Raw genomic sequence first — 24,168 nt, 5'->3', positions numbered from 1 at the left:
AAAAGCAGAGGCATGGGGGTGCACAAGTCTTGTTCCAGCCAATGCATTCTATTGCGTTGAAGAAGAATGTTTGTGGTTTTTTTTCTAAATTGACCCAAGATTGCTATGTTCTCCAGAGTTTCAAGGCAAACAAATTTTGAAGGATTTGAGTTTTGAAGTTTGTTTTAGTGTTGTATTTGCAAATAAGAAGTAACTTCACTTATGCTTCAAACATTTTTAGAAAGTGCAAAAGCATTGTTTTTGTGTCAGGGAAGAAGAATAAGCCACACATACCCCTTAAAAATTTCTTTCTTAGTCTAGATGTATGAAAGAGATATCAGCATCAAAAAGGATATTCAGATCAAGGACAGTAGATATAAAATTGACTGAGCTGCAGGAATCATAAAAGTTGCTGTATTCATAATGATGATGGATTAAAATTGGATTTGTTATATTAAAAATAAGCATAGTACAGAAAGATGTGACAAATGTCCAAGACATACTGTGAGAAATAGACTTCTTTAAAACTGCAGTCTCAAAAGAGAAATCCAGATTAATCTATTACATTTAACGAAAACAAGAAGCTCTGTGAATGCAGAATAACTTTCTCAAACAAAGCCACCAAGGAAGATTAAGCACAATCCACAGCTGGAGCTCCATTTTAGTTTTATCAAAGATGGTAGGCAGTAAAATGTAAGACATACTTTCATAAATGACAGGATCATAAGTTCATGTAAGACTTGAAAAGGCAATGTGACCTGAAGCCCTGCTTGAAGCAGGTTCAGTTAGACCAAGTTGCTAAGAGCCTTGTCTAGTAAAGTGTTAAAAGGTCCTTTTCGCATCCTTTTCTGGAAAACTGCTTTATAATGGGCTGTCCCCAGCATGTACTGATGAATGGCATTATTTCTCCTCTGGTGCCATCACTGAGTGTCATGAGGTTTGTGTCAGCCCATTTCTCCAGCATGTCCAAGTCCCTTTGGACAGCAGCCCTGCCCTCCAGCATACTAACCAGCTTTTTCCAAGCTGGTATTGTCCCATGCAACCCATTATTCGGGTGACTAATTACCAAATCAAATATTTTTGGCCACAGTTTTGATTCCTGTAAAACTACTTTTTAATTGGAATTTTGTTCTCATAATCATCAGGCTTCAAGCTTGGCTCACTGTTCCTTGTTCTCCATATCTCATCAGTTTGGTTCATGAATGAATATTTAGGTAGTAAGTTCAAGGAAAACTTTCTTCACATAGCACTTTGATATACATTTTGGATACAGTGGTATTTTATGTTAAGACAATGAGACGCTGAATTTATCAGTTTACTAGTAGATAGAAAAAGGCATTAGCATATGAGCTGTGATAAACACATCTCTTGGTTCATCACCAAGTAGTATTTATCCTCATGTTGTTAAACTATACCTTGGATAAAAAAGTAACAAGAAGGCTAGATACTTGCTTATTTCTCTATTACTTCAGTATTATACCTCTTGTCCCTTCCTTTGTTAAGTAAGGTAATTCGTACTGTTCAAGAAGAAATTATAACCTATAAAAGTAAGCCAAAATTATCAACAAAATAGATTAATGAATGAAATAAACCAAATAATATGCTTATTGATTTTCATTAAATATTGTCATAATTCTTTCTTTGAGAGGTTCGGACAGAGAAATCACTTTTCTGAGAGTAAATAACAGCATTGCAGGTTGCCCATAGGCTAACTGAAATGAAAGTAAATTGTTCTAAAGATAAACAAATTCTTTCTGTACTATTTTTACAGATAATATAATTACTATATTTACTATATTACTATAATTACAGATGAGCCATAAAGTTTATTAAAAGATGAAGATCACATATACGCATTTGAAAAATGTTTCAATTTTCATAGGTTAAAGTCCTGCAAAGTGGTATAACTGTCCTATACAGTACATTATCTGGAAAGAGTATTAATTTCCTCGTTTCATGAGAATGCATCCGAACGAATGTTATAAAAATTGAGAACCAAATCAAACTCTGTAGATTCTTGACCCATAAGAAACTGGGCAGCTCCTCTAGAAAAAATTAGACCATCCCAAAGAAATTTCTGGTTTACAACAGCTCCTGGAAGTCTGTGATGCTGGAAGGAACAATTTGTTCAACTTGGGCAGATTTGGCGGAAGACTTTTGGTATAGACTGATGATACCTGATCCCCAGGGCTCCCATCTTCCCAATGAATTTTTTTACAGGATTGAGACAGACTCATAGCTTACAATACAGAATCATAAATTCACAGCATGCACGTCCCACATTTTATAATGATTATCAAACTTCCTTTATCCAATGCCCAAGAAAACGTTCAAAGAATCACCGAATATGCTGAGTTGGAAGGGATCCATCGGGAGCATCAAGTCCAACTCCTAGTCCTTCACAGGACCATCCCAAAGAATCACACCATGTGCCTGAGAGTGTTGTCCAAACACTGAACTCTGTCAGGTTTGGTGCTGTGACCACTTCCTTGGGGAGCCTGTTCCAGTGTTCAATTGAGCCTTTAGTTGGTTCCTCTTAGTAGGAATAAAGTTTACAGAGATTAGTGTTTAGTAAGAACATTTCTAATTTTCACCACTAGCCTAAATACATGTCTATAATACAGTTTATCTAACCTTCTCATTGCTGAATTTTATCCTCTATGTTTGTTTGTTTTAGATAGTGTTTCTATTTATCTATTTGGCTCATGTCTGTACGAGACATCTTCAGGCTGTCTCTGTGAAGTAATGGTTATATACTAGCTGGAAGACATTTCTGACCTTGTGATCTGACATTTTTTATTTTTTTAACAGTTTTCTTTTAACTCCATTTACTTCTTTGAAACATTTCAGTTCTACAAATACTGACAGATAATTAATGAGTAATTTCAAATATTTGTTTTGCTTGAAGTTTTAGTATTTAAGAATGTTTCAAGCTGGTATCAGTAAAATGATTTTCTGAAACAGATGGCTAACACTTGGGGTGTGATTATAAAGCAGAGTGGAGTGTCATGCAGATATATTTGAACTAGCTATAAGCTATTTGGAAGTCTCCAATTAGTTCACCCTGTCATATGAGATATAACACATCCAGTTCCTGAAGTGTCTTGATTATATAACATATCCTTAATGGCCTCAACCTTTCCCTTTTTGGAAATAATTAATCAGAGCAAAAGTGTCAAAAGAATACATTTTGTATGTGTTCTAACAATAAGTAAATTATCCCATTACTATAATTTTATGTAGGAAATAAAGCAACCAGCAATACAAAAATATCAGTTGACATCATCTGTAAGCACAAAGCATGGCAGATCATTTATTTGGAAATTTGTGTAGGTGGCTTTTATATGCATATCAGAGAATTGCATCAAAGTATTAACTATACGTTTTCATTAAACTCAGTAATTCTCCCGTTACATCAGTGTTGGTATTTTATTTTTTGCATGGCAAATCATACTTTTTGTCTTGTTCTGCAGGACATTTCTTATTTTCCTTGAGATTTCCCTTATGAATGATAACTTATTTTTTGTTTTCCTAGGAAAACTCTCTTTCCTTTTGGACTAACAAAGTTTAATGCTCTCATCCATCCTTCTCACACTACTATTTGTTTATAAGTATTATGGACTAGTATTGCACAAATAATAGGTTTAGGAATCTTCTGTCTGTGTCTATAGAGTTAGCCATATTTTAGTGATGACATTCATTCAATTTACAACTGCACATTCTGTAGATTCATAATTTCTTCAGCCAGCCAGTGGTTGGTTTCTGCCATAATTCAGGTTTAACCTCTGAATTCAATGTAAATTTTGCCTTTCTTTCTCTACATGCTTACCAAGAGCACCTCTGCAGTCATGCTAGCTGGTTTAAACTCAGCAAAATGTAACAACATGTTAGCTTTCATATATCCACTTTCAAATCTGCTTTTCTGCTGTCCTGCAACTCAGTTTTGCACTACTGCGCTCCCTACCACAGAATGCCTAAGAGGAACATAAAAGACACTTTGTAGAGTTTCAGAAGATGTGTAATAACAGAAGTTACTTTGCTCTCTTTTCTGTGTTGGTGATTGGACTGTGATCTAAACTCGTCAGACTGTTAAAAAGGCATTTGTATCGGCATTGTTTAGGTAGGGAGTAAGAATGATGTGCACACCTATTGGATGTATGTTCTCATTTTCAGTGCTGGTAGTTTTCAGAATCACAATGGTAACATTATTGGAGAAAAATTCTTTAAGCTGTTGTTTTTTGTCCCCTCTTAGAACATTATCAACTGTATGTTCCCGAGTCAGCTCAAGTTGGATCAGCAGTTGGGAAAATCAAAGCAAATGATGCAGACACTGGTTCCAACGCAGACATGAAGTACACAATTATAAATGGCGATGGCTCTGGGGTATTCTCCATATCTACTGACAAAGAAACAAGGGAAGGAATTCTTTCCCTCAAGAAGGTAAGCCATAGACTTCAGAAATTTCCTGTGTATGTAATTAAAATATAATGTTGAGTGCTGAATAAGCAGACATCACAACAAAAATATTTTACTGTGTAAACCTATAGAGTCATGAACTTCAGCAATGTAAGCTTCTCCATATTGTTCCCAGAGACACTTAATCTTTTCAGGAAAGGCAGGAAGAAAAGAAATTCAAGGAAAGAAACAGTTATTTAAACCCTCTGTGTTTTTTAATGGTGTTATCTAATATTTATAATACTCTGATTTATAAAAACCTTATTGAATTTTAATTAAGATAGCTCACTTTTTCTGACTGATAGTTTTTTATATTAAATTTCTTTGGAAGAAGTAAAATTTGGTTGAAAGTTGTACTGTTGTCCCCAAACTACTTGAATAGTGACATAGAAAGTTTTTCTGTGGTAATGATGTGTAATTCAGTTTTCATAGACTGTTATTCTTTGATTTACTTGAAAGCTAACATCTAAATGGTTTAGTATTGTGATAAAGACCTTAAATGTTACTGGTCAAGCAATCATACAGTTATCATTTATATGAATTCCCTCTATTTGTCCCAGTCTTTTTAAACCATTATTTATCAATTTTTCTTGCCTTTTAATTTCATTCTTAACTGAATTCAATACATAAATCTAATTCCATAGATAATTTCATCTCCGTATTAAGTCCTCTGAACTAGGAACATGGTGGACATTTCTTGAAGTGTCTGCCAACTTATGCTAATATTATATGACTAGATTTAAATTTAATTTTATAATAACCCAGGGATATGGGTTATTATACTTAAGATTTTTTAAAAAACCTTTCCAACAAACGAAAATTTATTGATTTCAGTTTTCACTTGGTGTAACAAATGTCAATTAACAATTCTCATGTGGACTTGTTACTGTCTTGTAGACATCAATTGTATCCATATAGCCTAAAAAGTATAAGTGATTATGTATTTGCTAGTACATATTCTGGGGTTTACTAATGGTTAGAGGAATGAAATCCAGAGAAAATGTGAGAAAAGACATAAAATAAAAACTATCATAATGCATGTTTCGGTTTATATTGCTTCTGAACAGATATATATATATTTATGCACATTTTTATATAACATCTTAAAAATAGTTTGTAACTAAAGGAAATGTTATTTTTATAATTTATGATGATTTAAAAAAGGCTTCTGTCTCTTCCAGTATCTTAAAAATCTTTAGCTTAGTGTCTCTTATAAAGGTTGTGTAATACCTGCTTCTTTCAACCACAAAAAAGTAAACTGTCTTTTTTATACTACTGAACTTATTTCCTGGTGACCCTGATGTAGTTAATGCCATAACCTGTTATTTCTTCTTCAAAATGAGCACTGTACTCTATTTAAAAGTTCATTATGGCTACTGTTCATTAACTACAACATTTATGCATATTGGGAACATGAAGCAGAAAGAAAAAAACATGAAAAACACATAAAAATGTGTTAAATCACATTTCTTACTGCTTTCGGCAGACAAAATAGCTTCAGAGAAATTTTCACTACGTTTCAGAATACGACAAAAGCATATGTTGCCTATTCTTATACATACACTACAGTGATTTGAATCATTTTCCCATCAAGACAAGAAGGGGTACATTTTGCTTAGGTAATGTTATGTTCCAGTTGAGCAGAAATTCAGCTCTTAAAGCTACATAAATTGGTGTGAATAGCTCAATTACTTCCTCAGATATAATATTCCATTTTACAGTACAAAAAAGTGATCTTTTTTCTTTTTTTTTTTTTTTTACGTTCAGATTCTATATGCAATTTAATAAGTATTTTATATTCTGTGTGCTGCAATTTCTTTTGATTTAGATTTGGTTTCAAGCTGAATTTGTTTGATAGTCTACCCATGTAAGACCCACGTGCTGAAGCCACAAGCTTAACCAAGAGTATTACTTTTATATTTGAGAATCTAAGAGTTCACCCACTAAATTTTTACAGAGCCTTTGGTTCTTAATACCTTGAGATAGCCTAAAGAGAAAAATGCTCCACAGGTTTTCTCAGGACAGGCTTTTAATTTTAGGAGAAAATAAGGATTTTGGCAAAGGTTTAAAAGGGGTACAGCATTCCACAAGGCACCAACCCAGCACATGTCAACCCAAAAACTTAGCAGAATCCAACCTACTGGTTTTAAGTTACCCAAAAGAGATTAAGAAAACAGTAAAGAAAGAGATTAAGAGAAGAAACAGCAGTAAAGAAAGAGAGAGAAAGGAGATTATGAAAAGATATTTAGAGAAAAATAGCTACCACCGAAAAATCCTGCAGAAGTCCTGCTCCACATGGCAATGGCAGGTTGAGAGAGAAAGGGCAAGATGGAAACCACATGCTGCTGTAATTATGTGGTTTGGCCGCCGTGGCCACCCCTGCCAGGCAGGACATCCAGCTCACTGACCACTCTGTGCCTCCAGATCAGAGTGAGAGTGGTGCAGCCAGTCAGAGGCTGGGTTAGGACTTGCAGGGGTCGTGGCGTGGGTGGGCTCCCAGGCTGCCTTTTTGACTGACAGCTACTCTGCCCAGGCTGCCCTTTTGACTGACAGCTACTGTGAGTTCCGTGTGAGTTCCGTGTGCCCTGCCCCACAAACACACGGGTTGGTTCCAACCCAATAATAAAATAATACTTTTAATGATCCAGTGGCTCACAACCCAAAACAGATAAGCTCCACTAAGAACAGAACTGGTTTTGTTTTGTATATCAGATGCCAGTACCTTCTGTAACAGAGAAATAGAATGATTTGTGTTCTAGTATTCTCTAGAAGAATTTACAGTAGGAACACCAGAAAAGGCAGAAATAAATAGGTTATTTTGTCTAACAATCTGAAATCCTCCTCAAACCTTTTAAAATCTCACTTACTTGAGGTTCTGATGCAAAAATCAAATTTCTCAGCCTATAGGTAGGCTTTTCAACAGGCACACTATGGCTGTGAGTCTTGGAAGTAATATTTTTTGATCTCATTCTTGGATGACCCAAAACATCCAGTACTTTTATTATTTTCCCTATTGACAAACCTGTGGAGCCATTTTTCAGTCTAAAAATCCTTCCATGAAGGTTTGATTACAAACTGTCATTTGACATTTGGTGTGAAAATCATAACATACAATAAATTCATACTGAAGTTACGTGGATAATTGTCATAGAAAGGCATTATTCTTTGGGAAAATAAGAAACATAAAAATTCTCATTTTTTTCATCTAAAATATAAATTTTTTGCCTTATTTCTGGGGGAAAGTTAATGTTTTAAGTAAATATAGAAATGATTTATATATCTAGAGACACGGGACAATTCTGCCTCTCACCTTATAGCTACAGCTAATTATTAAGATGTTATGGGAAGAAGAGAAAGCAAATGAAAGCAAAAAACTGCTTTAGCTATGGTTGAAATGTCAGCGTATTCTGATTATCTGAGTGGATTATTCCCGTATTCTTGGCAAAAAGAGGGGCAAAAGTCTGATTGAGGAACCCCACTAATGACCAGCCACCAAGTGGATGTAGCACCATTCACCACCACTCTGTGGCCCTGGTCATCCAACCAGTTTTTAACCTATCAAAGAGCGCACCTTTTCAAGTCATGGGCTGCCAGCTTCTCCAGGAAAATGCTGTAGGAGACAATATCAAAGGCTTTACTGAAGTCCAGATGGACTACATCCACAGCCTTTACCTCCACTGGATGGGTCACCTGGTCATAACAGTTCATGTCTCTTATAGTAACTGAGTGTTTTCCTGCAAGAAGTTGCTTTTTTCAGTCGAGGATTTAAGAGATGGCCAAAAGAATTTTAGTATCGCTGTTACTATCTATTAAACATTTAATTAAAAATGCGAAGTTAATTTAATTCAGGATATATCAGTCTCTGCCTTTTTCTGGATTTAGAATTTACTGATTAAAATCAAAGGGTGATAAAATCCAGAAATGTTGCATTATCATGGAAGAAGAATCTGAGGCTCATTCTGAATCTTGAGTTATTTCTAAAACTGGTACCTTGTCCAATATTCTGTTGTAAAGAAAAACTGAATCCATCCTGCTTCATGTAAGTCATTCTACTTAGAAGGCATGGCAGTGGCTGCGAGAATGTCAAAGAATATTGTCCCCTTCCAGTAACACGAAAAAATGTTGTTTAAGTTAAGCAGAAAAGATGTGGTTAACCTGATAGCAGACTAAACTGAAAAACAGAATAGCACTGACAAATCTTTGGTTTTTTTCTGCTGACAGCCTCTCAACTATGAAAAAAAGAAATCATATACTCTTAATATAGAAGGAGCAAATACTCACCTTGATTTCCGCTTTTCGCACTTGGGACCTTTCAAAGATGTAACAATGCTGAAGATCATCGTTGGCGATGTGGATGAACCTCCGCTCTTCACTATGCCTTCCTATGTCATGGAAGTTTATGAAAATGCAAAGATTGGGACTCCTGTTGGCACAGTAACGGCACAAGATCCTGATGCTGCAAACAGTTTAGTGAGGTATAGTAAGTCCAAATTACATGAGACCGAATTTCATAATCTAAAGGTTTAATGAGATCTGGGATGTCTGAAGACTATTTATTTTAGTACATAAATGGGAATACAGGTCATAACAGTGCCATGATCAGTCTGTATGGGTTTAATAACGTAATCTTCTACCTTTCAGTTTGCACTAAAATTCCCATCTAGTAATTTGTCTGAGCAAAGGTGTGAAGTGCCAGTCAGTATCTTGCCACTAGTTGCAAATCTGTTAAGGATCATAGCACTGTTTTTCCCTTTGGCTCTCTGCACACTTGCTGCACTGTAGTTGTTCCCGGTGCTTATGGAAGACAGAGACAAACAGGATCATTTCTGCAAAGTTTTGGTTGAGGACGAACCCATTGTTTTGTAATATTCTTCAGCTTTAGCGGAGTATCAAAAGAATAGATTAGATGTAATAATGAACCTCACTGATGTTGCTAGGGGTATGTCATCTCAAATTGCGAGGTCTAGGGCAAAGAGAAGTGCCGGGAAACAAGCACTTGCAGCATAAGGTACATCATTTGAAAGTTAAACGAATATGTAATATACTAGTGTGGTGGGTTGACCTTGGCTGGTTGCCAGGTGCCAACCCAGCCACTGTGCCACTCCCCTTCCCAGCTGGACAGGGAAGAGAGCAAGATGGAAAGCAACTCGTGGGTTGGGATAAGGCAGTTTATTAAAACATAAGCAAAGCAAAAGCTTGCGCATGCAAGAGCAAAGCAGAAGATAACATGGTTTATTCTCTACTTCACATCAGCAGCGATGGTCGGCCACCTACAAGAAGCAGGGCTTCAGTGCGTGTAATGGTTCCTCAGCAGGCAGCCGCTGGAGACAATGAATGCCCCCCTTCCTGCTCCTTGCCTTAGTTTTTATATCTTAGCTGATGCCATATGGTATGGAACATCCCCTTGGTCAGTTTGGGTCAGCTGGCCTACTTGAGTCCTCTCCAAAGATCTTGCCCTCGATTGAGGAAGGAATGTTACAGTGCTGATGCTGTGCTCAGCAGTAGCCAAAACACTGGTGTGTTGTCAACACCCTTCTAGCTGCCAATGCAAAGCACAGCACGGTGAGGGCTACTATGCAGAAATGAAAACCATCTCAGCCAGACCCAATACAACAAGGAAGGAAATATTTTGAAAGTATGTCAAATTTTTTTTATTCTCAAAGTAAATTTTCTCATTAAAAGGTAAAAAAAGAAAAAGAGAAAGATTTCTGTGCTGATGCTCTGGCCAAAATACTTATTATAAGAGAACTGGCTTGGGAATAGAACATGATTTGAACTAAGAAACTGAAATCAAGCTGGAAATACCCACACAGCAAGCTCGAAATGCATTGGTGCTGAAAGCATACATACATGCTAATTTGACTTCTAAATTTAAGAATGTTTTGATTTAACTTTGAACAATCAGGAACTGGGGGTTTAATACGTTACTGATTTAAAGTTTTCAGTTACGTGTTTTCATCTATAACATGATCTAATCATATTTTTTAATGGTTTCATTTGTGGGCTGAGTTATTTTCTAAACTGGCATACAGTGCCAGAATTTTGTGGAGCAATACATGAATTTTATGTCTTGAAGATGGTAGTAGATTTAAAATTCAAAAAATAATCTTCATGAAAACATATTTTATGCTATTCCTTTTTATAACATAATGCTATAGCCTTTGTAGAAATCATATGATTATATACTTGGAAAACAGTTTTTCCTAAGGTAATTGGACATTTTTAGTCTCCTGACAATTGAAATCTGCTGGGTACATGCAACAGTCTTGGTAAGATGAAACCATTTTTTCAGAACAATGAAAACATCAGGTTTTTATGGTTCTCTTGTGCTAATAGTCTAAGATTCAAAGTGTTTTGTGTCAGAGAATCAATATATGCAATTTCTTAGTGGCAAACTATTGCCTTTGAAAAATTGCCACTATGGTATTTGTGTCTAAATCATAAATAAAAATTTTTTTTCTAAAAATAACTACCAAGTGCCTGTAGCTTTAATACTATAATTCTGAAGCAACCAGCACAGTCAGAGAGGTTAGCCATCATGGTAGCTTGGAGTAGGAAGGGCAAGCGCAGGTTTGACTAGTTCCTCCATAATTCAACTGTGGCCCAGAAGCATTTTGTCTAGAAAGAAGTAAGACAACTGTGATAAAAGGGAAGCAGCAGCAGTTTGTACAAAGCCTGGGAAGGCCAGAAGTAGATTTTCTGAGTGAAACAGGCAGTAATTTCGAGGTAGAGGGGTCAGAAGGAAAAATATTTGCAAATATTTTACTTTTTGTGTGTGCCTCTTTTTTTCCAAACATGAATTTGTAACCAGTGATTGAGAACAGAATATTGTATCCATAATATTCATATAATTGAGGGGCAAAAATGTTCTTATCTTTGTCTATCCTATTTTCCCCTCCATTGGCATTTATTTTTGCATTTTTCCTTCCATCCTTCTCTGTTTTAATAAGGGAAAAAAATATAGTGCTAGCAAAACATACCAAATCACGAAGTTCTGAAAGAAGCCAGCCTTCAGTTACATGTTGTTGGGGTTTGGCAAGAACAGCAGCAGCTCAGATATCCTTGACATTGTGATATCCTTCACACATTGTGACCGGGTCCACTCTCTAGCCACGCTTTATCCATCTTGGTGGAACTGATAGTGAATGTCATTTGTAAGAATGTGAGCTTTTTATGAAGATGCTGATTCTCTAAGGCCTGAATTAACACACTGGTTCATGGGACTCTAAAAAGACACCAGATTGGTGTGCCCTCAAGTTTTCCTTGAGCTTTCTCCTGCAGGAGGAGGAAGATTGGTCTGGGAACAGGCAACTTTAATCCACTTTCCCTTAACTTCACACAAACACTGACACGGTGCAGAAGGGTTTTGTATTGCTTCAAGATTTGGCTGCATCTGGGGAAACTATGGGTTGGAAGTGGTGCATGACTTGACAAGCAGGACAGACTGTACAGGCTGAGCTGCTGCTCTTCGTGGAGGCAGGGTCTTGCTCCACTCATAGCCATGAGGAAAGGAGCAACTTGGAGGAAGCTGCATGTCTCAGAAGCATCCACACAGTGCACTTATGTCCTTCTGTGATGGTTTGCAAGAAATATCTCCAATGTTTGTCCGAAACCCCGATGAGTCTGAAAGACAGTCAGAGGATGACAAGGTCACATCTCTCCTTAATTTCCAAACAATTCATAGGTCATTGAAAATAAAAACAGTAATTAGAAAAACAAAACCAGGAAAATTCAATGCAACTTTCTTAGAAAGCAGAGATCACATTCTTCAGGGAAGATAAGTGCAGATAGGACTTGTACTGCTGATCTGTGTACAGCAGGGGAGTAACAGAATAGAGCTTCCTCAGCCAAATGGCTCAGATACATCTCCAATGCTGTGAAGCTATAGGACAAGATACAGAGCAATGATTTGCTTATCAGTCTTTCCTAATTCACTTGTGCATCCTTTCCACTTTAGGAGGACACTTGTTGCTGTGTGTGTGACTGATGCAGCATTAAGCACACACAGTTGCAATCGTATCACTTTGCTGTTCAGCTGCTAAAAGAGATACAGTGCTGTGATTTTTTCACTGCCCAATTAATTAACAGTTTATTTTGATGGCAGGAACAATTCTTATATACAGAATGATGATTGGAGGAGTAGTTAAAGTAATTAACTTTGCTGAAGAGAAATCTTTTTCAAGAGGTTATTCAAACTAAACCCAAAAAATGAATAGCAACCTCTATTGTTATCAGTGAAGAGGGAGACAAAGTGGGTTTTTTCCTTATTTCCTCCCTGCAATTTCATCAAAATGATTTTGATTTCATCTTGTTCCTGAGCTGAGCAGTCTTCAGAGGGCACTGACTTTGTGCCAGTGCTTGTACTGGTGTTTTAATTTTTAAAGCTCAGCAAAAACCCCTCTGTAATAACAAAGATGATTAATAGAGGTGTTTGTGTTTTGGTTTTTTGTTTTGGTTTGGTTTTTTTGGCTTGTTTGTTTGGGGTTTTTTATTCAGTATTTATCTGATTGGCAATTTGTACTTTTTTAAAGGACTTTTCTTTTTACATTGATTTTTTTTTCTTTAAATAGATAGAAATGCATTTTCAGGGAAATTTATTAAAATGTTATGTTTTGGAATAAGAGATTATTATTCCATTGAAATACAGAAAGCAAGCTTAATAATAGAAATCATAATAAAGAAATATATTAAAACTTTATAATGTAATAATTTTAAAGATTTTTTAATTAGTTTGAAAATCAGCTATTTAATTAAATTGTTTTCTAAATCAACAGAAAACATTGTTCATTCACAGGTATTGCTACCTTGTTGGAACATTTATGAGAAACTAATCCCCTTTCATTGCATTTTGTCAAGTATTCTGCTTCCACACCCATATCTTTTGTTTTTTGAAAAGGTCAGGGTTAAGTAATGTTTTATAGTAATATCTGATGTGCAAGTGGGTCTTGAAAATTTCCCATAAAATATTACTATTAAATGCCCTAGTTATCATTTTATTTTAATCTATTATTCTTTTTAAATCCCTCCATACCTATTTTGAAATGATCTTTTTTCTTCCTGAAACCATATACAGAAACTTGCACGGAGATTATGGGTGAAACAGCTTTTAATTAACAAGTCACTTACGTGCATTGAGGGTAGCCCTAGGCTGCTAGTACTGCCTCAGGGCTGCAGCAGTGCCTATTGAAACCCTGCCATCCTCCTGTAGGTGATTCTTGGGTGGTGAGTCTGTCCAGCCACAGTGCATACTCCAAGTGATTCTTGAAGCTTTCCAACTGCATCTAGTCTGTTTTCAGTGGAACGATTTTCAGAAACGTAATGTTGCAACTATTCCCCAAACCACCTCTAAGTTAGTCATTCAGAAAAGAGAAAAGGCGTAGTTCTAAGATCACGATACTTTCTGAAACTCTGATATAATAGTGAAAATACCTCTGTGACGTAGACCAGTTCCCTCATATTAAACTTGATCTCAGTTTGATATTGTACTATGAGGAGCTGAAAATCTTTATTAACATTGTACCCTGGAAAGGGTAGTGTTTGAGAAATAAGACATGCTGTTATAGAAGTACTGTAACATCATTCCTTTGGCTGCTGCTGTGCAATTTTTGTCATGCAGCAGTACAGGAGGCAAACAGAGGTACTGTTTTGAGTACTAATGACAGGACCTCTGTCCCCTCTGGTCATTTTTTACTCACAATTATTATGTTTAACTTATGTTGTTTGCATTTCTGGGAAGAAATGTTCTCTTCCCAGTATTTAACAGAAAATATCTGATGAATGGGCTAAGGCTACTGATCAGCACTCTGCCTGTGACAGTAGGGTCAACTGATAAAAGCATCTTCCCTTTTCAGAATTTCTACAATGGCTCGGTTAAAAATCAAGCCACTGTATTTTGTTGGGTCCTTGGAAGATTGATGCATTACATTATTACATTGGAATTCAAGTAAATTTTGTGTTGGAATCTAGTTAGGCTGTAACATATATCTTACTATAATGAATTTTATTCACAAGAGTTGATTAGCTATAGGAAAGAGAAGTCAGAAAAAGCTATTGTTTTGGTTTTCTTTGATTTGGGTTTGAAGGTTTTTTTTTTTAATTTTTGTGCTAAAATTAATTTTTTTTTTTTTTGGTGCTAAAATTTGAATGTTAATTTTTTGCTGAGTTGAGGAAGAATGCAAGTACAGTCTCAGCCCTGATTCTGGCTTCTCACTTTTTAAAGTGTCACATGGTATTGCCTTATAATGGATGATGTATGGTAATGGTTATAATACATATGTATACTAATGAGTATGAAAATTTGCTTCCCAACACCACACCTGGTATCTTGAAGCTCTAATAAATACATAGTTCCCTTGCCCTACTTTGATTTAAATTGACAGTCTTCTCTTTCTTTCAAAAAGAATACTGAAAAATTAATAAATTACAGGTACATATGATTACAACAATTAATGCGGTATAGGAATTTTTCTTCAATTTTCTTCAATTTTCTTCAATTCCTGCATCAGAAAGCAGAGAAACTTATTTTAACTTTTGCTGCATTGTCCATAAAAGATGTCCATCTGAAGTTGAATACTTTCTGTCGTCAGCCTTTAGAAAGTAATCTTAATTTTCAGGAAATGGTATTTATAGAGGCATGCTTATATAGAGTAAAGGACACACACAGGGTGTTTCAGGTATTCCTATTATTATTTCTAAAGCCTTAAAGACATAAAGTGTTGTGGAAGATTTGGGTTTCAGACTGTTTTTCTGATGTAAAGTTTATATTTACTAGAGGTAGAATAAGACTTGAACTTGCAATTCAAACTCAGTCATGCAAATCTATTTTGAAAGATATCATCATATTACATGAAGAGAGGTGCAGGAGAGAACTGCATGAGTGGATCAAGGGAGGGGTGGAAAATTAAAATTTTATTTTAAAATATTTTTTTCCCCCTGTACTCTGAGATCAGTTTCTATGCCACTCAGCCATACTGTCAGTAGGAAGAGAGGATAAGATTGATCCTCTTCTGCAAAATATAAAAGTGTCTTTGTTTAGTTGTATTAATTTGTCTTACTTGCTCTTTGGATGTCACAGGAGTGAAATAAGATCAGTTTGTTTTCTGCTATCCTGTGCACCACCAGCATGGCTTCACCAAGAACAAGTCCTGCCTGACCAACCTAGTGGCCTTGATGGAGTGATTACATCACTGGACAAGGGAAGGGTTACAGATGTCAGTTATCTGGACTTCCGTAAAGCCTTTCACTCAGTCTCCCATAACACCCTTTTCTCTAAATTGAAAAGAGAAGGATTCGATGAATGAGTTGTTAGATGGATAAGAAAGTGATTGGACAGTCACGTCCAGAGGGTAGTGGACAATAGCTCAGAGTCCTGATGGACATCAGCGACAAGTGGTGTCCCTCAGGGATCTCTACTGGGACCAATGTTATTTAATATCTTCATTAATGACATAGGTGAAGGGATAGAGTGCACCCTCAGCAAATTTGCAGATGACACCTGAAGGACGGAATGCCATACAGAGGGACCTGGACAAGCTTGAGAAGTGGGACCATGGGAATCTAATGAGGGTTAATAAGACCAATGCAGGGTGCTGCGCATGGCTTGGGGCAATCCTCAGAGTCAATACACAGGTGAAGACGGGGGATGTAGAGATTGAGAGCAGCTCTGCTGAGAGGGACTTTGGGGTGCTGGGAAATGAGAAGCTGAACATGACCCAGCAATGTGCATTCGCAGCCTCGAAAGCCAATTGTGTCCTGGGCTGCATCCAAAGCAGTGTGATCAGCAGTCTGAGGGAGGTGATTCTGCCCCTCTACTCTGCTCTGGTAAGACCCTGCTGGAGTGCTGCATCCAACCCTGGGGCTGAATATCAACCTGTTGGAGCAAGTCCAGAGGAGAGATACCAAGCTGATAAGAGGGATGTTGTGAGGAAAGGCTGAGAGAATTAGGTTGCTTCAGCCTGGAAAAGAGAAGGCTTTGGGTGACCTAATTGCAGCTTTCCAGTACCTGAAGGGAGCCTACAAGAAAAATTGAGAGAGGTTATTTACAAGAGCATGACAGGATAAGGGGAAATGGCTTCAAACTGAAAAAGAGTAGGTTTTGGTTAGATATTAGGAAAAAAATTCTTTGCTATGAGGGTGCTGAGACACTGGAAGACATTGCCCAGAGAAGTAGTGGATACCACATCCCTGGAAATATTTAGGGTCAGGTCAGATGGGGCTCTGAGCAATCTGGTCTAGTGAAAGGTGTCCCTCCACATGTAGGGTTGGAAGAACATGATGTTAAAGGTCCCGTCCATTCCAGCCCAGGCTATGATTATGTGATCCATGATTCTTTGTTAGCTGTACTTAGGGCAGCCTGCACAGTAAGTGCAGAGAGAAATGTAACTCAGAGAGAAAGTAATCAGAGAGAAATGGTGTCTTTCTCCTCCATCTCACTTCCTTCATTTGCTTTCTCTGTTTCTCAAAAATATTCTCTAAGGTTGTCAGTAAATCAAGACAGAAAAAGAACACCCTATTTTGAATGGCTGGACAGAGAGGGGAATTTTTCTTCAATTTATTCTCTAGCTCTTCATCTGTCTTCACAGGGAGGAAACATTTTAAAAACTTTCTTTAAAGTGTTGAGGTGAGAAGTCTGTTGCTGTTTTATTCCTTGAGGCCTCAAATTATTCTTCATTCTTGTCAAACTATATGCCCTAGACCTCCCACTAACAAAAATGTCAATCTTTTTGTCCAGGAACTGGTAAGATGCTCTGATGGCTCTTCTGACTAGAAAGCATCCAGCTTGGGATGATGGTCAAAATCTCACATCAACCAGAACCATCTCTATTCCTCCCTTAGAACTGAGAGAGAAAACACTGACAGAGCATCTTTTTATGGTGACTCTGAAAGACTGATTTTTCATGCCAGAACATCATCTTTATATTTCTGTAATATCCACTGACTTCAGAATGCCTCCAGTGTTTAATATTCTTTTATGGTTTTAGAGTCATGTTCATGTGTGAACATCTCTGTAGTATGGTCTTCTGATAGGGTCATTCAAATCCAATAAATAGGCATAAATCTATCTGTCTTGGGTTTATTTGGGTCAATCAATAATATGTAGAGGAAAAAAAGATAATATGTAAGTAGAATATGATTCTTAAGCTGGTAGGTGAAGCGTATTTGGACAATCATAATCCTCTGAAGAAATTAATAAAGTAAGGAAAATACCTTGCTTTGAATTCTGAATTTTGCTTCTGAGGATGTGGCCTGTTCTTAGCCTATATTTACTGTGAGAATTAGCTAGAAAAATGATCAGTGGTTAATACATGCAGACAGAAACTGTCAGCTAGAAATGATGAATGTGTTTTCCTTCAAACGAACAGTGTTCCCAATTTCCCATGTCCAAGGTGAGCAGTGTGATAGCAGTGCATAGGGGATAGGAATAAGAACTGGAGCAGGAAGCCAACTTCAGCCTAAAATGCAAACCAGCAATGGCTGCCTTTCAGAGGAGTTTCTAGGAGGCAGTGGTTCCCTGCTTGCAACTCCCCTGTGTCTTCTGGGATCTGCCAACTCACATCTCCAGGACAAGGAGATGGAAAGCTGCCACTTCTGCTGAACTGAGATTTCAGTACGAGAGGTGAGCCAGGAGTCCTCCGTGGGAGACAAAAGGTACTTCTGATCAGCTGATGGATGTCAGCTGGCAGCCAGTACCAGAGATAACACAGTGGGAACAGCATATCAAATCAACTTCCTTCAAATGCTCTGAGAGGAATGGTATTTTTCTCAAAGTTATGCTAAGCCTGTCTGAAAAGAAAGCAAAGGAATGGTAAACACAGAGATTACCTTCTCCAAACTATCTCCAAATGTATTTACTTTTCACAACTGGAAAGCACAGTTGAAGGCTGTAGTTCTCAGTAGCAGTCTTCTGCCGAGGACCTCTGGAACATCAAATGTCTCCTTTATCTACCAGGCACTGTAGCAAGGAAATTGGATACCTGGCTGTATTGGTATGTGACTTCTGACTCACACTTCATAATTGCTTCTCTCTCCTGGCAAAGTTTGTTTGAACTATGGGGAAATAGATTGGCCCTAGAAGGGAGGTAGTGTAGTGCAAGACAGTCATGGAAGCAGAATGTCTCTCCACCACCTCATTTGGCTTCAAGGGTATGCCACTGGTTCCTAGGCTTGTGAGTGCTGCTGTCAGGAGGCAGAGAGAAGATAAAAGGCACACACTTGAGTTATGTCCCAGCATGGGCCATCTCTTCTCGTTCTCCAGCTGGCCAAACACAGAGAGTTGCAGCTGATGAATTCTCTTGCTCTTTGTCCTGTTATATCTCCTCTTCTCACCCTATGCAGTTATTGCTTACTCTTCTTTTTCTAAAATATATTAGAAAGGAAAATAAAAATTTCTGTACTTTGAGTCTGACTATCTGTTTCTGAGAAAGTTTTTTGCTTAAATCTTTAACTGCTTAGGTTTCCTTATAATGCATTTGATTTCTAATTGATAAGTCTTTAGAAGGCATAATCGGTTGGACAAGCATTTTGTCTTGTTCCTATAGGCTTTTTTTAAGTGCTTCTTTGTAGCCAGTTTCACTTGATATTAGAGAACTGTTTATTTGCTTATGTCTCAAAACAAAAACCCAAAGAAATACTGTGAATCTACATCTGGCTGAAATGTGCCTTTGGAAGTTTGTGAGCAGTATCAGGTTTGTAGCCAGGGTAGAAATATGTAAAAGAGTTTGGGTTTGCAGTTGATAAATAGGATAATCAATGAAAAATAACATAATGAAAAGATAAAGATTTGATTAGAGAAAGAAAAAGAGACAAGTTAAAAGCTCAAAAACTATTACAAAAATTTAAACTCAAGGTTCTTCCTTAAAACACAGTAACTAGAAGGAGACATACTGGAATAGTAACAGCCTATGCCAGTTCTCTATTCAGTGATAAACTGATGTTAATATTAAGACTGAATAATTTAGGGAGAGAGATTCTGAAAATACTTATGGGTTTTAGCTTAGAAGTCCTCTTGAAAGGTTTGGAAATCATTAATATTCCCAAACTACTTTAGCACGTTTTAAAATTTTCTCTATTTTTAAGCAGTCTTTGTATTATTAGAGTCTAACTGCTTTAATACTGAAAGCAGATTTATATGTTCTAGAGTGACCTTCTGCCCAAAGGCCATCTTGCATATATATTACTCTTTATTTTCTAATTGTCGCAAAAGCTTTTAGTTTTCAGTAAAAATGTGGGGAATATCTGTCACCACTGAACCACTGCTTCACTAAAGGACTGGAAGTGAGGAATGATGTCAGAGAAGCCAGAGGCTTTCCTTGGTCAGAAGAGGAAATAAGGACATGGATGGAAGCTGGGAACGCCCTTCTGTTCACTGACACTTCCTATCAAAAAGGTGGCATGTGTTGCCTTTCCCAGTGCTAGCAGGATTCAGTTTTAGTATTTAATTTCCTTCAGATTATGTTCAAAGTGTGACTAATAGGTTTTCTGTATTCATGATCCTTTTAAATGTATTTTCTTTCAGATTGGTTTCTCTTGCTGGTTTGAACGTAAGCAGTTTATGGAGCGCTGTTTATCTAGGCATGTCTTGTTATTAAGTCTCTTTATTAACATGTGTCATGCAACTTAGATGTTCTGATTTAATGGTTAGTGGTTAAATGTATGCTCACACAGCATTGTCATGAGTAAATGTCTATAAACAAATATTTCAAATGGATATTGTAAATTAATTTTTGAATTAATGTGTTCTAAATAAGCAGAAACAGTCAGCTGTATTAGGGTGAAAAATCACATTTGAAATAACACTTTGAAATTAAAAACTTACACTATATCTTTTTGTGATCTAGAAAAAGCATTGGAAAGCAGCTCAGTAGATGTGGAGGGAAAGGTAGGAGGGGAAGAAAATAACTATTTCTGTTGCCACTATTATCTACATGAAAGTAATTTTTTTAACCAGATGAAGTAAATTCAGAAGCCTAAGTAAAGCATCATTAGCTCCACAATGTGCAACATTTATGGATATATCTGGTATCTATTCTCAACATATAGATAAATCAGTTGCTAGTATTTATAAGGGCCTAAATTTTTCAGCACTTTGTAAATACAGTTAAACTTGTTCTAAATGTCCTCTAACATGACAAAAATGAGATACTCTACCAAAAGTGTTTCTTGTACAAAATATTTTTAAATCACTTGGGAGCAGAACTAGCATTCCGAGTTTTTCTGCTGTGTGGGAATATTTTCTGTAACTTGTTTTACTGAGATGTTCATGAAGATTGTAAACCACAGAAGTGCAAATAGCTGCTTTAAATGATACACAATGCAATTTTAAGGAAGAATCTGGAGTAGTGGAAGAGAACTGAATGTTATAATAATGGGAAAGCAAAAGAAAGTACCGCTCTCTTATTTATTAATTGATCAAGAAAAATTTGTCAAGCTGTGAATATTTCAGCATGTCTGTAATTGTATGCAAAAGTCAGCACATGGAGAGGAAGTGCTATTGTGGAGAAATTAGAAACATTTTTCATTATTCTGGTATCTTTGGAAGTAAAAGTGCTAGTACAATAAGTTACCTCAGGACCACTTTATTTCCATTAATGGCACAGAAAATACAATTGAAATTCTTCATGCAATTGGAGATCTTTAAAAAGAGAGATTTGAGCTTCTTTGGAAAACTTAAGTAACTGTTTTAGAAAAAGGTGTTCATATTTGAAAAAAAATAAGGCTGTCTTTTACTATATGTTTCTGAAAATGAACTGTTAGGTAATCACAATTCATAAGAAAAACAAACTTCAGTTTTTGTACACAAGCTTCATATTTGGGACAGATTTTTTTCATTTTTATTTCTGTACTCAGAGGCAGATGTAATGTTTTGTTATAAGTCACATACACAATAAAGCAGCTGGGTATTCTTACTGTTTTATTTTTTTCTCATTGAAGCCCAATTTGAAATTCTGTTTATTTTTAAGCTACTGTCTACAAATAATACATAGTCCTATTTTTATCATTCTGTGGTCAGCACAATAGTGACTCACAGAATAGTCACTGTGCCTGATGTTGGTAATGAGCAAACAATGTCCAGAGTAATAAATATTTTCAGGGACAAGACTCTTGTAACTTGTTTTGGATTTGCAGTACATATTCCATAAGAACTGGTCAGGAGAGCATATTTTATTTATTTTTTTTTAGCAAATAATTCTCTTAATTATCAGGAGACTTCTAGAGTCAGGAAAAACAAAGATATAGTAGGATAGAAGTAATTACATTTTATCATTGCATAACTGATTGTAAGCTTTACCAGTAAAAGGTCTCCAAGAAAACTGAGGGACAATTATACTTTCTACACTTTATTAGTTTTCTAGTTCATCATGTAAGAGATGTTTGCGTATCTGTGTATGTATCTTGCCCAACACAACCAAATGTTCATAATTTCTGCATTACTATTATACTACTACTAGTAGTATAATCAAAACGTTCCAACTATTTGTCGTAGCTCAGTTTTCCTACACTGCCAAGCATAACATGTAAGGCATGGGGGCATTTCTGCACTTGAAGCATGTATCTTTCATACAAATTTCAAATATCAACCCAACTCTGTGACAAATATGCCAGCCTTATGGATTTTTAGAGGTTGATTCCACTGTCTTCAGAATTTTTGTAAATAGTAAAAGGTAATTCTAACTGTGCACATGGTAGATAGAATTTCTTCAGTGAGACTGGCAGTCTTTCAAAACATTTCTATGACAAATAAACAATTGGAGAACCTGCAAATCTGTGCTCAATGGAAGATGGAGACCTGCAGAAACACTAGAAAAATCAGTTGTTTTGAAATTGAAAAACAAATCTGGATGATAGCCTGGATGAATAGTGTCACATTAAATGAATAAAGCCAAGAGGATAGTCGTGTGGTTCTTTTTTGAATGGGGTTTTTTTTGGATCTTTGGGTTGTTGTTTTTTTTTCTTTTGTGATGTGTCCTCAGAGGATTCCAATATTCCTCAAAACAACATTAATTTGTTTGGATATCTGCACCATCCAGCAAATCATCATCAGTGACCAATGAATGTTCATCAAGAGTTTGCTTTTAATTCCTCTCCTGAGTTTACTGAGCGCAGAGAAGCATACCAAGTTGAAGAAGTGTGTCTGCAATGGCCACTGTGATCCAGCAATTATAAATTCAGCATTTTTTTGTTCTTTTTCTGGCAACATCACTTGCTTTTGTTTTCTCTCATCCAGTTAGGGATACTCTGATTAAATAATGTCCTCTGAAAAAAAAATAAATTCCTGACTTAAACTCTTAAAAATTGCCCCGTCTCCTACATAATCAAGATTTTGCCAGTCCACTTTCATAAGGAGACAGTTTGAGTCTGTCACTTGTTTAAAGCGACTTCAGCTGCCATCTTGCATGTTCAAAGTGTCTTTATTGAGTAATTCTGGTGTATTTTAGAATGAGGTATTCTCAGAAGTTGGTAATTAATGAACTGCACAATAGGTTCTGACTTAGCTCAGATGGGAGACAGCAAGTTAAATCCTTATTCCAGAGAAATAGGGTAGGAACTGAGGTCTGTTGTCTCTTAAACAACTCCTAAAGTCACATGGGAGGGTGTTCACTCATCATAATGTCAAAAGGCAAGATGGAGAACAGGCAAGAAGCCTAACTTTGGCTGCTTTGATTTCTAGTGACTGAAATCTAGTGACTTAGTTCTTTAATTGCGAAAAATACTGGAAGCATGAAAAGTATTCTGGAGTACCAATAGGCAAAATAGTACATTTTAAGGCAGATGTAAAACACTGCTTCCAGATGGGAGAGGTGGGTTCAGATTCTCTCCAGTAAGGAAGATCTAACCTAAGTCATCAAGTCCTAGCTGGCTTTTCCAGTGAGTGTCTGATCTTTTGACAAGTTAAGGTGACTCAAATTGCTGCTTCCTTCTTTAAGTGTTTTCTTTCTTTTGCTTTTTCACATCATCTCTCACTTTAGTATAGCATTCAATTAAATGTTTGTTTACTTTTCCTTTCCACAAATAGTATAAATAAGTACATTGTGAGAAAAATAAAACTGAAGTTATTTTTAATTTTTTTGAGCTTGTCAGCTTTTATGTGCACCCTCTTTTTATAAGCTGACAATTACACTTCTGTTGATGTAAAATAAGTGCAATTGGATGGGGAAAATAAATCATTTTGACCTTTATATACCTTCCATATGTTAAAAACTTCACAGAATAAAAGCAGGGCTGACAAATTACAAGGAAAAATAATTATGGTATATAAAATAATCTATTTCCTTATTTTTTATTTTTGGAGGTAGTGAAGAAGGCTTGATAGGGTCTTGTAATTGCTTCATTTGTTAAAAGCCATTGTAAATGATTCTGACTTTGAGAAAAAATGTCAACCTTTTCTTTTGTGTTCTTTCCCTCTGCTTCCATTATCCACTTCAAGGTTTTTACTTTCTCTGCCAGGCAAAGTGCTCAGAATCCAAGGCTGTAAAGCAGGGATGCTTAGCTCTGCTTCTATGGTAGTGTCAATTGCAGCTCTGGGAACCAGCCATTTCTGACATTAATCTCTGTAATGGTTATGCTCAAAATGGCTTGTGTCATCATGTCATCAACTTCATGTCAGAGAGACGTACTTCAAAACAGGTACCAGCGCTGAGCACAGTGGCTTGCAGTGACAAGCAAATAAACAGAAAAATAATATCTTAATATCTCTCTGCTTTCTTTTCTGCTTTTCCATTTCACAATTTTTAGTCA

General features: G+C 36.4%; 1 protein-coding gene across 13 annotated transcripts in view; it reads left to right on the top strand.

The window, feature by feature from the left end:
* CDH18 (cadherin 18) overlaps positions 1 to 24,168 on the top strand; it is a 501,066-nt gene that overhangs the window by 431,617 nt on the left and 45,281 nt on the right. For all 13 annotated transcript variants that reach the window (XR_010432152.1, XM_064662041.1, XM_064661985.1 and 10 more), the window contains 2 exons: positions 4,232 to 4,419; positions 8,656 to 8,909. Coding sequence is in view for 12 of the 13 variants with exons in the window: in XM_064662041.1 (XP_064518111.1) it covers positions 4,232 to 4,419; positions 8,656 to 8,909 (442 nt within the window). In the remaining variant the exon portion in view is untranslated. The remainder of the gene's footprint in view (positions 1 to 4,231; positions 4,420 to 8,655; positions 8,910 to 24,168) is intronic.

The sequence above is a fragment of the Pseudopipra pipra genome, chromosome 1 (genome assembly GCF_036250125.1).
Source record: "Pseudopipra pipra isolate bDixPip1 chromosome 1, bDixPip1.hap1, whole genome shotgun sequence".
In the NCBI taxonomy this organism is placed as follows: Eukaryota; Metazoa; Chordata; class Aves; order Passeriformes; family Pipridae; genus Pseudopipra; species Pseudopipra pipra.
Note: the sequence above shows the minus strand (reverse complement) of the source record. Positions and strands in the feature narration are given on the sequence as shown.